Raw genomic sequence first — 12569 nt, 5'->3', positions numbered from 1 at the left:
AGCGAGCGAGACAGACACAGAGACAGCGAGCGAGACAGACACAGAGACAGCGAGCGAGACAGACACAGAGACAGCGAGCGAGACAGACACAGAGACAGCGAGCGAGACAGACACAGAGACAGCGAGCGAGACAGACACAGAGACAGCGAGCGAGACAGACACAGAGACAGCGAGCGAGACAGACACAGAGACAGCGAGCGAGACAGACACAGAGACAGCGAGCGAGACAGACACAGAGACAGCGAGCGAGACAGACACAGAGACAGCGAGCGAGACAGACACAGAGACAGCGAGCGAGACAGACACAGAGACAGCGAGCGAGACAGACACAGAGACAGCGAGCGAGACAGACACAGAGACAGCGAGCGAGACAGACACAGAGACAGCGAGCGAGACAGACACAGAGACAGCGAGCGAGACAGACACAGAGACAGCGAGCGAGACAGACACAGAGACAGCGAGCGAGACAGACACAGAGACAGCGAGCGAGACAGACAGAGACAGAGGGCGAGCGAGACAAAGAGAGCTGTATTTGGGTTGCTTCAATTTTAAGTTGCAAATTTTTTAAGCACATGTGAAAGAACGGCTAAAATCCAGATGTGACGGGAAAAAGCAGCTCCTGCGGAGGGGATCCAGAGGCCATGTGAGGAAAAAAAAGCAAGCAAAAAGTTGGAGTTTAGCCAGAACTGTTTTTCTAACTTCTATTTTGAAACTGTGCACAGAGAGGGAGTGAGGTGGAGGACAGACAGAAGGGAGGGAGGGAGGGAGGGAGGGAGGTGGATCCAGTCAGAGCAGAGTAATGATAGGTTTGTCCTGGTGTGTGTGCCGTGTGTGTGCCGTGTGTGTGGAGCAACACAAAGTTCACCAGGACTCGAGGCATTCTTGTGCTCCGTGGTTTTGCTTCTCAGTGAACAGGTTTTGACTTAGACTAGCATGTAGCAGGGAGCTGAGCTCAGACGGCTTCCTCGGATCGGATCCATCTTCACCTGGAAACGTGTTGCTCTTGGAGCAGCTGTGTGTCTCGCTGAACTGCTCCACACACCACGAGCGGAGATAGCAGCATGTGGTTCTCTGTGGTCGGGAGAAAAGGCCAGTCGGTAAGACACTGCTTGGGTTGGCACATGTGTGTGTTTGGCGAGTGTGTCTGTGTGTGTTTGGCGAGTGTGTCTGTGTGTGTTTGGCGAGTGTGTGTGTCTGTGTTTGGAGAGTGTGTGTCTGTGTTTGGAGAGTGTGTCTGTGTGTGTTTGGCGAGTGTGTGTGTGTGTGTGTGTTTGGAGAGTGTGTGAGGAAACACTGGCAGATGTTTGGAGCTGGTGAACTCCGAGGGCAAACAGTAACACGGACTCCTATTTGTGAGGAGACTTATTATATATAATATAACTAAAGTACAGTGGCGTGCGAAAGTTTGTACACCCTTACAACAAAGATCAAAAGAACACGGAGACGCTGAATTTACGCCAGCATGACATGCGTAATGATGATGTTGATGTAAACAATTCCAGTGTTTATAACACGTAACTGCAGGTCAGGGAATATTTTCTTCCTCTTATCTCATTCCAGCTATTTCTTCTTCTTTTTTTTTATTTATTTATTGTTGCATTTAATTTTATCCTGTTGTCACTTACGTTATAGCCGCTATGCAGTCGTTCCTTTCATTACCCTCTCTCGTTTTTTTTCCTCTCTCCATCTCATAAAGTTAATAAAACTAAACAAAATGCAGCTTGTCTTGTTACCAATAAACCATACAACTCTTTTTCTGTAGAGCAAACTTCCTGTTATAAAGCACCGGCACTGGACACTCCTACCATAAATGAGCCAGTTTTCCTTAGCAGGTCTCTGTATAGGCTTGCTATAGAAATGTTGAGATAACGTAATAAGAATGAGCTCATTACCTGTGACTTCTTTTACCTGTGACCTACAGCTTCTGACCAGTCTGATAGGTCTGGAGGGGCACAAACTTTTGCAGTCAACATCCTGTTTACATAAATATGAAGATTACTTTTACTCGCCTCTTTTTCCTGATGCAACATGTCAAGCCTCTGTTGGTGATTTTTCATTTTGCCTCATGTTTTGTTGCGCTGCATCCGCATTTCGTGTTTAACTTTTTTCGACTTTTTTTTTTTTATGATTTATAAATGAATTGTTAAACAAACGTATACATAAGTTTTTCCCATTCCGATCCCATGGAGTGAGGGGCGTGCAAACTTTTGTGTAAATAGCAAAATGACGCTGCATACACACACCATATAATTCATTACTGTTATATATTATATAGGATGTCAGGCTACTGAACTGTGTGTGTGTTAGACATAATGTTCCCTATGGGACCTTTTTAATGGGACAGCAAAAAGGGAAATCCTTGCCCCCCCAAACACACACACTTCTGCGAGGAACCCAGGAAGCGTCCGTGATCTCGTCCCCAAGTGATCTTTCTCTTAATTTCTTCCACAACTCCTTCTTGAAAATCTTTTCCCAGTCAATCCACAGCTCTTCGCCTCTTGCGAACTCTCCCTGGTCGTTTCTGTTTGTTTGTACAAAGTGCAGCACAATAGCGCCGTGACTTCCCTCACGGTAGGTTTCTCCATCTCCTGTCCCCTTTTGTCCACCGCACTCACAATAGCAGGAAATGGCTACATCGGCGAATTTCTGCACTTCCTGAACACTCTCTGAGAAGAAGAAAGACGAGAAACCACTCGAACACCTGGAACTGACATTTTTTTGAGTCTCCTGGCTTTAAGGAGAGTCACGAGATCCATGTAATCACAGAACCTCTCCAGATGCTCGCTGCATGTGCGTCGCTCCACAATGATTCACGCGAGTGGAATTTTATTTGGGATGGATGTCGGATTCGGCTAAACACACAGCTGTAATTAGTCTCTCAGTATCTCCTGCTGTGCTCTCCTCTTCTGGATCGGATTTCTGTTCTCATTCACTTGGATGAAGAAAGACTCTGTTAACAGCTGTTAGACGCAGCACTTCAAACTCTGTCTTTGTTTTCAAACCTCGTGTATTTCAGGGACACATTTCTTGACATTGCCTTCATTTCCTGTTTGACTCTTTAATTGTGGTTTGTAATAAGTAGTACACTGATCAAGTTGCCCAGCTCCATGTTTTGGTTCCCTGGAAACGGCTAAATATCTTTAATGTATAGTCATTACAAATAGCAGGCTAGTTAGCTACCTTAGTGTATTAATTAAAAATGTAGTGAACAAGCGTTTCAGCTTTTTGCTTAAACGAAATCTTTTTTGAGCCTCATTAGCGTTGTTAACGTCTATAAGGACTATAGTCCCATCCCGCATTCATGGCAAAGTGTATAGGGCAACAGGTGGGGTGATTTGAGTCGAGAAGCTCGGACTATAGTTACAGCCCCGAGACGCGTCGCACAACTATGAAGCAATTCAGGCTTCTTCACGCAACATGGTTTTGTTTCCAAAGTCAGACTTTAAGAGGCCTTTCTCGTCTGTCTGGTAGTTTAGTTGATTTGGTGGTCCTGGATCAGGACTAATGGAAAGAAATGTGTCTTTATCATAGCTGAAGGGAAGAACAATACGATTGCAGATAAACAAACAAGCAAAAATGACACACAAGCATAATCATTTAAAGGACGACATATATTAGTTCTGTGAAACAAAGCAAAACCAACGTTACTCACCTATCGAGGAGGAAAAAAGCAACCTCTGTGTCTTAAGTAAAGTTGGCCACATATTCACAGATTGGAGTTTCCTGAGTCAATAACTCTTGAGCTAAACGCTGTTACTACCAAAACACGGTTGTAGCTGCCTCTCTACATTACTACGATAGAAAAGAGGTGTTATTTGTGTAGTAACAGCGTTTAGCTCAGGAGTTATTGACTCGGGAAACTCCAATCTGTGAATATGCGGCCAACTTCCTGCTCCTTCAGTTCTCTCCAGCGCTGGAAAGCTGATCCTATATTAACACGGGTCCTACTTCTTGCCTTATCGTAAGTCTTTCTTCGCTTTCTTTCTTTGTTTTTATCCACCATGTCAATGTTAAAACCGCTTTCTGCTAATGTCACACATGCGCACTGAACACTCTCTCCGCCCATATTGACAAGACACGCCCCTTTCTGCTCATTGGCTACACGTTAGTTTTGTGTTTGTTTAGTTTGTCGTCCCGACTCAGTTTTCTGAAGCATTTCTCAAACAACAGAGACCCCACCTTTAACCGTTGAGACACCACTTCCACATGTTTACAAGAGTAACAGATGCTAAAGGATACATATTTTTAAGGAAGTGCTAATAAATAAAACACACTACATCATCTTTTCTTGACCTGAAATTACAGGAATTACCCTTGAGTGCTTTATTTATATGTTGACATAGGGTTTAGTTAACCACCGATCGTACCCCCAGACATCATAACAGCACTGTCAGTTTTTACACAGAGGTCTCAACATCTACTTAGAAAGACTGATGTCTGCCCGTCGCCACCACGTAGCCCGAGTCCTGTGATGCTTGACAGGCATTGTTTTGTCTCTCTTAACCCAAGCCAGCAGCCCACATTCTCCATCATTATAGCCTCTCAGATGTGATGAATGTGTCTGGCAGTGAGCAGCTCATTACCCAAAGCCTCTTGTTCTGGTGATGACATTTTGCACCTGGCATCAGGAGAGCACCTACTGTAAATGACCGTCCGTCTGTCCTCACTTCCTGATCTAGCTGCAGCTGATAGACTCCGTCAGCAGCTATTCAGGGTGCTGTCAACTATGTAATTTTTTTTTTTGTCATGTCAACAATATGTAGGTGGATCTCAAATCTGTTCTGTGTGGATTCCACATAAAAAGTGCCTCAGTTTTTGACATTTAAACATGTACAAGAACCTCTGTTGAACTGCACGGTCACAAGAGAGTCCAGAATGTGGCTGTCCATCTAAACTCCCAAACAGGAAGTTGTTGTATCTTGAGGCAGATGGAAAACGGGGCCTCGAAGCAGTGATGGAACAGAACAGGAGCTAACATCAGCTTACAGTTTCCTGAAACAGGTTGCAGAGCTCTTCCTCAGACATGAAGTGTCAGGGTGTAGTCTTGATTCTCCGAATTCTGTTTGAGGGTTTGAAAACATCGACACAACCACCTCAAAGTCTTCAGTGTTTAAAAGGCATCACATGGAAACCAGGCAGCAGGTAGGTGTGATATTTGCTCTGCTTGTGAGATGTCTCTGTATCTTATAACCAACAAGCTGAGCTCTTCAATGGCTTCCAGTGTCCAGTAAGAAATGGCTGACTAGTACCCCTTTTCCACCAGAAAGAACCGGGTGCTGGTTCAAAGTTGGTTCCACTGGCAAACCTTCTAAGAACCGGTTTGTCTTTCCACCGGCTAGAGAGCATCACAGAGCCAAGTCTGACGTCACTATATACGTGTCACGTTACACAGCAACGTTAGCGCAGCAGCAGCACAAACACACACAACAACAACAACAATAGCGGATGTTGCTTTACTGTTAATGCTCATGGCTTTGTGAACCTACATTGGCATCCAAACGTGGCAAATCCAACATGTACGTGCAGCTCCATGTAATTTGTATAAATGGAGGTTGTAATCGAGAAAGTACATAACGTTATTTTATCATTAACACAGAAAAATTTAGCCTTAGCATGTAGCTAAGTAAAAGTGTATTAAACATTAGTATATTTAAGGTACATTATCAAAGCGATAACAGTAGCCCCGCCCACAGCTCCTGATGCAAACGGTACTTAAATCTGGACCAGCAACATTTTGGTGCTACTTAAGGACCACTTTTCCTGGTTCAGAGCCGGTGCTTTGGCTGTTGAAAAAGAAAGAACTGGTTCTAAATTAGGCTCCAAAACAGCACTCAAACTGCCTTGGTGGAAAAGGGGCATATGTATCTGTACTCCTGGGAGTCAAATCTACATTTCACAATCCATATACCAGCATGTTTTTGGAGGGGGGTGGAATCTTTAAGAACCCTCAGGGCATCCACACAGACATGTGAGGAAGATAATCTCTATGCAGACTGTAACCCGAAGCTAAGAATGGAACCAGGAACCCTAGAGCTGTGAGGCAGCATCAACATGCTGCCATGATGAAGTAATACACTCTACGGCCAAAAGCATGTGGCCTGTAGATGTGGGGATTTATAATCATCTAGCTACAAGAGTGTTGATGAGATTAGACATTGATGTTGGGATGGTGAAGAGGCTCCAGTTCCAGTTCAGCCTGAAGGTGTTCATTGGTGTCGAGTCAGACTCGGTGTTCTGTGCAGGCCACTTAAAAAACACCATGTCTTCATGGAGCTGACTTTGTGCACAGGAGTATTATCATGTTGGAGCAGGTACTTCCAGTGGTCCTAGTGAAGAACTCCATGTGAGTGTCATAGTCAGGAGTGTACATACTTTTGCCTCTGTAGTCTACATAAATCTGTGTGTTTTGTTACAACACCAGCCTTAAATGTCCTACAAAACATCAATCAACTGAGCTGAAGTGGGGACAATGATGTTGATGGGACCGGGGATGAGATGATTATACTCAACATCATCCAAACTGTTATCAACCCCTTTTCATACCATTTATTCGAACACTTGAAGCTCTCATTGGCTGTTGTGAAAGTTAATAAATTGTCTTGGATCTTAATAGCACTCTCCAGGCAGTTTTTTTGCCTATAGCTCCTATTTGGGTTAAAGACTGTATTTAGAAAAGCTTAAGTCAATCCATGTGTTTACATCCACACTCGGGCTCGCCTCAGCATGCTTCAGCGGTGTGTGCTCCGTAATTGTGTGGCTGCAGGTGAATAATAATAATCAGCAGCTCGAAACGTGCATTCGGACAAAATCCACGATCGACATTTGATTATTCTACATCTCGACACCACAGTCAGTTAATAATTAGCTCACAAGTCAAACCGCGTGACTTGTCGAATCTCATAGCAAAGACTTGGCTAAAAGTGTATCTGCTGTATAAGCTGAGAAGAAAGCTGTCATGACTTTGGTGTAGTGCTGTCTTTGATACGTTCGAGCACCGTGCCCTCTATCTGAGATTTGTAGCTCAGATATGAAAGCAAAGTCTGGCAAATACAAGCATGAACTGCCTCCAAGTCCAGGTGAAACGCTCTTATTTACTCATTTACTCAATCACCCATGAGCCTCATCTGCTCTGTTTGGGGAGACAGACTGTTGTTATTGGTGCAAAAGACAAGCATTTGTGTGTGCTCGTATATTTATTCTTACTAATGTAGCAGTTAATAGACATACAGTAAATCACTTCGAAGTCAGGAATTACACACGGTTATAAAGGAAACTTCGATCACAATTTTGTTATGAATTAAAGAGCGTTAATAAACATCCCTGAGTCTATAACGTCATTCTTTCTGCACTCTCTCTCTTTTTTCTCCCTTTTCCTTTTGAAATCAATACAAATAAATGCTGTGGGTCATGTTCGAGAAACCTTACACGGTGTAAACTCATCTGTCCTGAAGGCTTTTCCATGTCGGGAGACTTGAAGCTGTTACACCAGAGACTACTTCAATAAAACCACTAGATTACACATTCGCACAGTTCACGTTCTCCAGTCACACGTTTAAAGATGTGTTTTTGTGGAACATCAACAATACAAGTCCGGTATACAAGAGCACATGTATATTATTGTCATTTCTCATCTCATTCTTAATAGAATATTGGATATTATGTATTTGAGCAGCAAAATACGTGTTGTAAACTGGTTCGTGTCGCACTGTGGGCATCTCACATCTCACTGTGACCATTGTGAGCATCTCCCTTTTTCTCATCTTTCTTTGTTTCTTTCTTACTCACTCACTCACTCACTCACACACACACACACATACACACACACACACACACACACTCCCTCTCTCTCTCTCTCTCTCTCTCTCTCTCTCTCTCTCTCTCTCTCTCTCTCTCTGTGTGTGGCTGTGTGTGCCCTGTCATGTTCAGACTAACAGGATATATTAACAGTAGGCCTTTCTGTCTGTGCCCACCGAGCTCTGGACTTCTTGAAATGTCTCCTTGTATCAAAAAAGCCTCGTGAGATGGAGCCTGTGATATTGTGTTGATTTCTAACAGCTTTGTGTGATCTTGTCACTAGACACAGAACAGCATAGTGGTAGGTACTGCTACTTTCCTCTCTCTCTCTCTCTCTCTCTCTCACTCTCTCTCTCTCTCTCTCTCTCTCTCTCTCTCTCTCTCTCTCACTCTCTCTCTCTCACTCTCACTTTCTCTCTCACTCTCTCTCGCTCTCACTCTCTCTCTATGTTCTCTCTCTCGCTCTCTCTCTCTATGTTCTCTCTCTCGCTCTCTCTCTCTGTTCTCTCTCTTGCTCTCTCTCTCTCTCTCTCTCTCTCTCTCACACACTCTCACTTTTCTCTCTCTCGCTCTCACTCTCTATGTTCTCTCTCTATGTTCTCTCTCTCTCTTGCACTCTCTCTTTCACTCTCTTGCTCTCTCTCTCTCTCTCACTCTCACTTTCTCTCTCTTGTACTCTCTCTCTCTTGCACTCTCTCTCTCTCTCTCTCCCTCCCTCCTTCCTTATATTTCCATGCTTGTGTTCATTAAATGGCTTTGCTCGACCGAATATGCAGCCTCAAATACAGCCGTAAGAATTAATCTTTTTTGTGTGCGATCTCAAACCATATATTCCATACATGCATTTCTATGGATTTATGTTGTGGTTGCTGTATAAGGTGCTGTGTGTGTGGGGTGATGGTCGGTGCTGTGGGTGGGCAGCCGTGTCGGTGGTCTTTATAGAGAACACTTGTGAGCGATTCCCATGCGGATTCTGTTTCCATCTCAGCCCACAGTCTCGCCTTCTTCTTTCGCTTCCTAACATCACCACTGCTATCAGCCGTGCTCCCTTCTCCCATGCAGTAGCTCAGAAACAATGGGGGTGAGTATGTGTGAGTGAGTGGGTGGGGATGAGTAAGGGTGTGGGTGGGGGTGTGTGTGAGTATGATATATACTGCTGACTGCATCTGATCCACCGGTGCAGGTTCAGAGCCGGGTTTGTTCAGGTGTCAGTGGAGATCATCAGGTAGCCTCCATCATCTACAGTCTCAGCTTCTTTCTTTTTTTTTCTCTCTCTTCTTTCCACCAAACTCTTCAGCTCTGGCCACATGCCTGGGTTTTCACGTGGCGTCTTCTTGAAACGACAAATCCAGGCTTTCGGCATAACAGACATAACAAAAGGGAGTCATAAAAAGCAAAGTACAGCCTTGTAAGGCTTTGTGGCACGATGTTACTGTTCCGGACAGGAAATGCCGTCATCTGAGCCGAATTAAGCGTCTCATGGACTCTCACTGGTCTGTCAGACATGTGGATGTGTGAGGGAAAGGAGAATGGTGTAAGCTGTGATGAAGTGTGAATGCAGTGATCTCTGAACCCAGCTCAATAATTACAGCCTTTATGAAGGAAAGGACAAGCTGTTAATCATCGGGACCGAGCCACAAAGCCGGTTTTCATCTGCGTTATATTTCCACCACCAGACTGTTAGGGTTCTTCTTTCTCCTTTCAGTCATTCAGGCTCCTTGTGTCGTTCTGCTGTGTTTCCTCAGCTTAGGGCGTGTAGCGTTTAACACTGGAAGCCTTTATGGAAACGGGAATGTGGGGGAAATTCCTCGTCTTCCTTTTTAATAGTGTGTGTGTGTGTGTGTGTATGTGTTAATAGGGTGCTGGACAGGAGAAACTTGGGATTTACGTCAAGTCTGTTGTCAAAGGAGGAGCCGCAGACATGGTGAGGACATAAATATACAAAGCATGAGGTCAGTGCATGCAATGATGGGCTTAAGTCATGTAGGTTAATAACTGTGTGTGTGTGTTTTTCAGGACGGTCGTCTGGCTGCCGGAGATCAGTTGCTCAGCGTGGATGGGAGAAGTCTAGTCGGCCTCTCTCAGGAGAGGTAATTTCCTAACCTTTAGTGTTTTGTCCCCTAAACAGAATAGAAACTGACTATATTTCTATGAAATATTCATAGAAGAGTAGACTAGAGAAAAACAGAAATACTGATGGTTAAAATCCTGAGGATCTACTTTAATATGAGCCTCATATTAACACCACTGTGGAGTGAAACATGACAAAGACGTTTAATGAGCAATACGGACACGAGAAAAAAGAAGAAAACTCCGTGGGGGAAAAAGAGTTATGTCAGACTTCTGGAGCGAGTAATATCACTCTGATAATGAGAGATGTATTTAAACTCATAATGAATTTGAGTATTTCATTATTCCATCACATCCCGGAGTGTGTTATTCCTCTTAAATGCTATCAATTTGACACCCAAGTACAATATCGAATTTATTAAAGTTAGTTTAAGAAAAAAAATTGACACAAAGTGTAAACGTCACCATATCATACGAACATTCTCCATACTTGCGTATGTATTTTTCAGCGAAACATCCTCTATGCAAATCTCTGTTCGTGCTGTTACCATGGAAACCAGTGTAGCTGTGACTACAGAACGTGACCAATCAGAACGGAGAATTCCGCAGCACTGCACTATAACTAACGTGCCTATAAAGAAGGCAGACAGACGTGAGGTTTCTTAATGAACTCTTTACTGAACTAAAACTTCATTAAAAGCTTAACGCCGTCAGCCCCTGAGCTTCAGCTACGCCGTTCCCGGATTGCTGCTGAAACCAGAGCTGTTCACTTTACTAAAATACTCCTTTCTCTGTCAATAAAATCTAGTTTGGTTCTGTCACAGTTGTAATTATGGAAGGAACAAAGAACAAAACGCACAACTAAATGGAGGTCGTAGAACTTTTAAGCGGAGGAGTCCGGGTCAGATTCGAAGCAGATGCTGTTTACGCCATTCTAATTGTATTTGAAGTTATAAATCTGAGGAATGTGACACTCGACGCCAGCGTGGTTTCATCTGTCACATTTCAGACGTTTGACCAGAAGCAAAGTATGAGATCTTTCAGAAATGATCTCTCCTGGGATTTTGGGATCTCTCTCTCTCTCGCTCTCTCTCTCTCTCTCTCTTTTGGGATCTCACTTCTGGGAGATCTCACTCACTCTCTCACACACACACACACACACACACTTGCTCGCTCTCTCAGACATGGTGTTTATAGAGTGTTTGGTTCTGAGATGTCTGTGTGTCTGGCGTCAGGGCGGCGGAGCTGATGACTCGGACCGGCTCGGTGGTGACTCTGGAGGTGGCCAAGCAGGGCGCCATTTACCACGGCCTGGCCACACTGCTCAACCAGCCGTCTCCCATGATGCAGCGGGGTAAGAGGAGTGCAGCTTTAACCCCTCCATCATATACAAATACAATCACTCTTATTGTGTGTGTGTGTGTGTGTGTGTGTGTCACACATCATCTTTTATTGATAAATATCAGTTCATTTGCTCAAACACTCTCTACAATAAATTATTAATTATTAATCTGATTTATTAAATGACTTAGATGTTTGTTTAAAGCTGATTATGGCTTTATCCTGGTCTTGAGTAAATATGGTAGAATGCTGTATTGAGGACATACAAATAATCTGAATATACCTGAAGTGAGATTAAAAACATTTATATTGGACACACAAACACATAGAAATTAATGCTATTGTTTATCCACAGAACTAAAGATGATTTGAAAATGTATTTGTTTATTTAATTCATTATTTTATCTTTATTTCTATTTATTTTATTTTTTGAGATCTTTACACCTCTGTTTAACCCCTCAGCCTCAGACCGGGGCCGTATGGACAAAGGCAAAACCAGACCGAAGAGCGAAGGCTTCGAGCTCTACAACAACTCGGTGCAGAACGGTTCTCCGGAGAGCCCACAGGGGAACTGGGACTCGTACCCTGAGCAGAAAAGGGACGAGAGACTGCTGAAGAATCGAGCAGATCACCGCTCCAGCCCCAACGTGGCCAGTGAGTGAAAAACCGAGAAGACGAGCATTCAACTTAGATGATGTCACTGTATTCAGATGTCACTATATCATCTTTATAGAACACAAAAACAAAATGTCTTTATTTTTTGAAAGCCATAGCAGAGGCAGACAATTTCTCTCTCATCTGTATTTACATTTATTTTTTTTTTTTTAATGTTTTGTAGATCAAGCCCAGAGTCCAGGAGGAAAGCCCGTGTACCCCGGAGGACCGGGGAAAATCACCTCTGTTTCCACGGGCAACCTGTGTCCTGATGTGAGTGAACACCTTTAACACTCGTAAACCGATTCGTTCGCTCGCTTTCATCCGTACTTCCCCAGATTAAACCTATTTCGAGCTTCATTTCTGAGGTCACAAAACTGACCAATCGTATCCTGTATGCAATTGAGCAGTGTGTGATGTAGCACAGAGCGTACACGCAAACCTACATCTGATTTCACTGACTTATGTTTTGGATCTAATGGAAACGTAATGACATTTTGACACAATCAGCTGATGATAAGACATGACACGGACCAATTTCCACTGTTTTATTAGCTATACATTAAATAATCCGTTTTTTTTTTCATTAGGAACTCTTTTTTTACGGAAGTAATTCTATAAATAAACCAGATTTGATGATCACTTTGATAAAACATGCTCCAGAATTGCAAAACTGACTCAATAAATAAAAAACGCATTGACTTTTAGCT

General features: G+C 43.5%; 1 protein-coding gene across 17 annotated transcripts in view; it reads left to right on the top strand.

The window, feature by feature from the left end:
* Positions 1-12569, top strand: part of afdna (afadin, adherens junction formation factor a) — a 100436-nt gene that overhangs the window by 71267 nt on the left and 16600 nt on the right. For all 17 annotated transcript variants that reach the window (XM_060866158.1, XM_060866168.1, XM_060866160.1 and 14 more), the window contains 5 exons: positions 9653-9718; positions 9811-9884; positions 11100-11218; positions 11668-11859; positions 12044-12132. In XM_060866158.1, the coding sequence (XP_060722141.1) occupies positions 9653-9718; positions 9811-9884; positions 11100-11218; positions 11668-11859; positions 12044-12132 (540 nt within the window). The remainder of the gene's footprint in view (positions 1-9652; positions 9719-9810; positions 9885-11099; positions 11219-11667; positions 11860-12043; positions 12133-12569) is intronic.

This window comes from Tachysurus vachellii, chromosome 3, assembly GCF_030014155.1.
Source record: "Tachysurus vachellii isolate PV-2020 chromosome 3, HZAU_Pvac_v1, whole genome shotgun sequence".
Taxonomy (NCBI): domain Eukaryota; kingdom Metazoa; phylum Chordata; class Actinopteri; order Siluriformes; family Bagridae; genus Tachysurus; species Tachysurus vachellii.
This window is presented reverse-complemented; position numbering and strand designations above follow the sequence as displayed.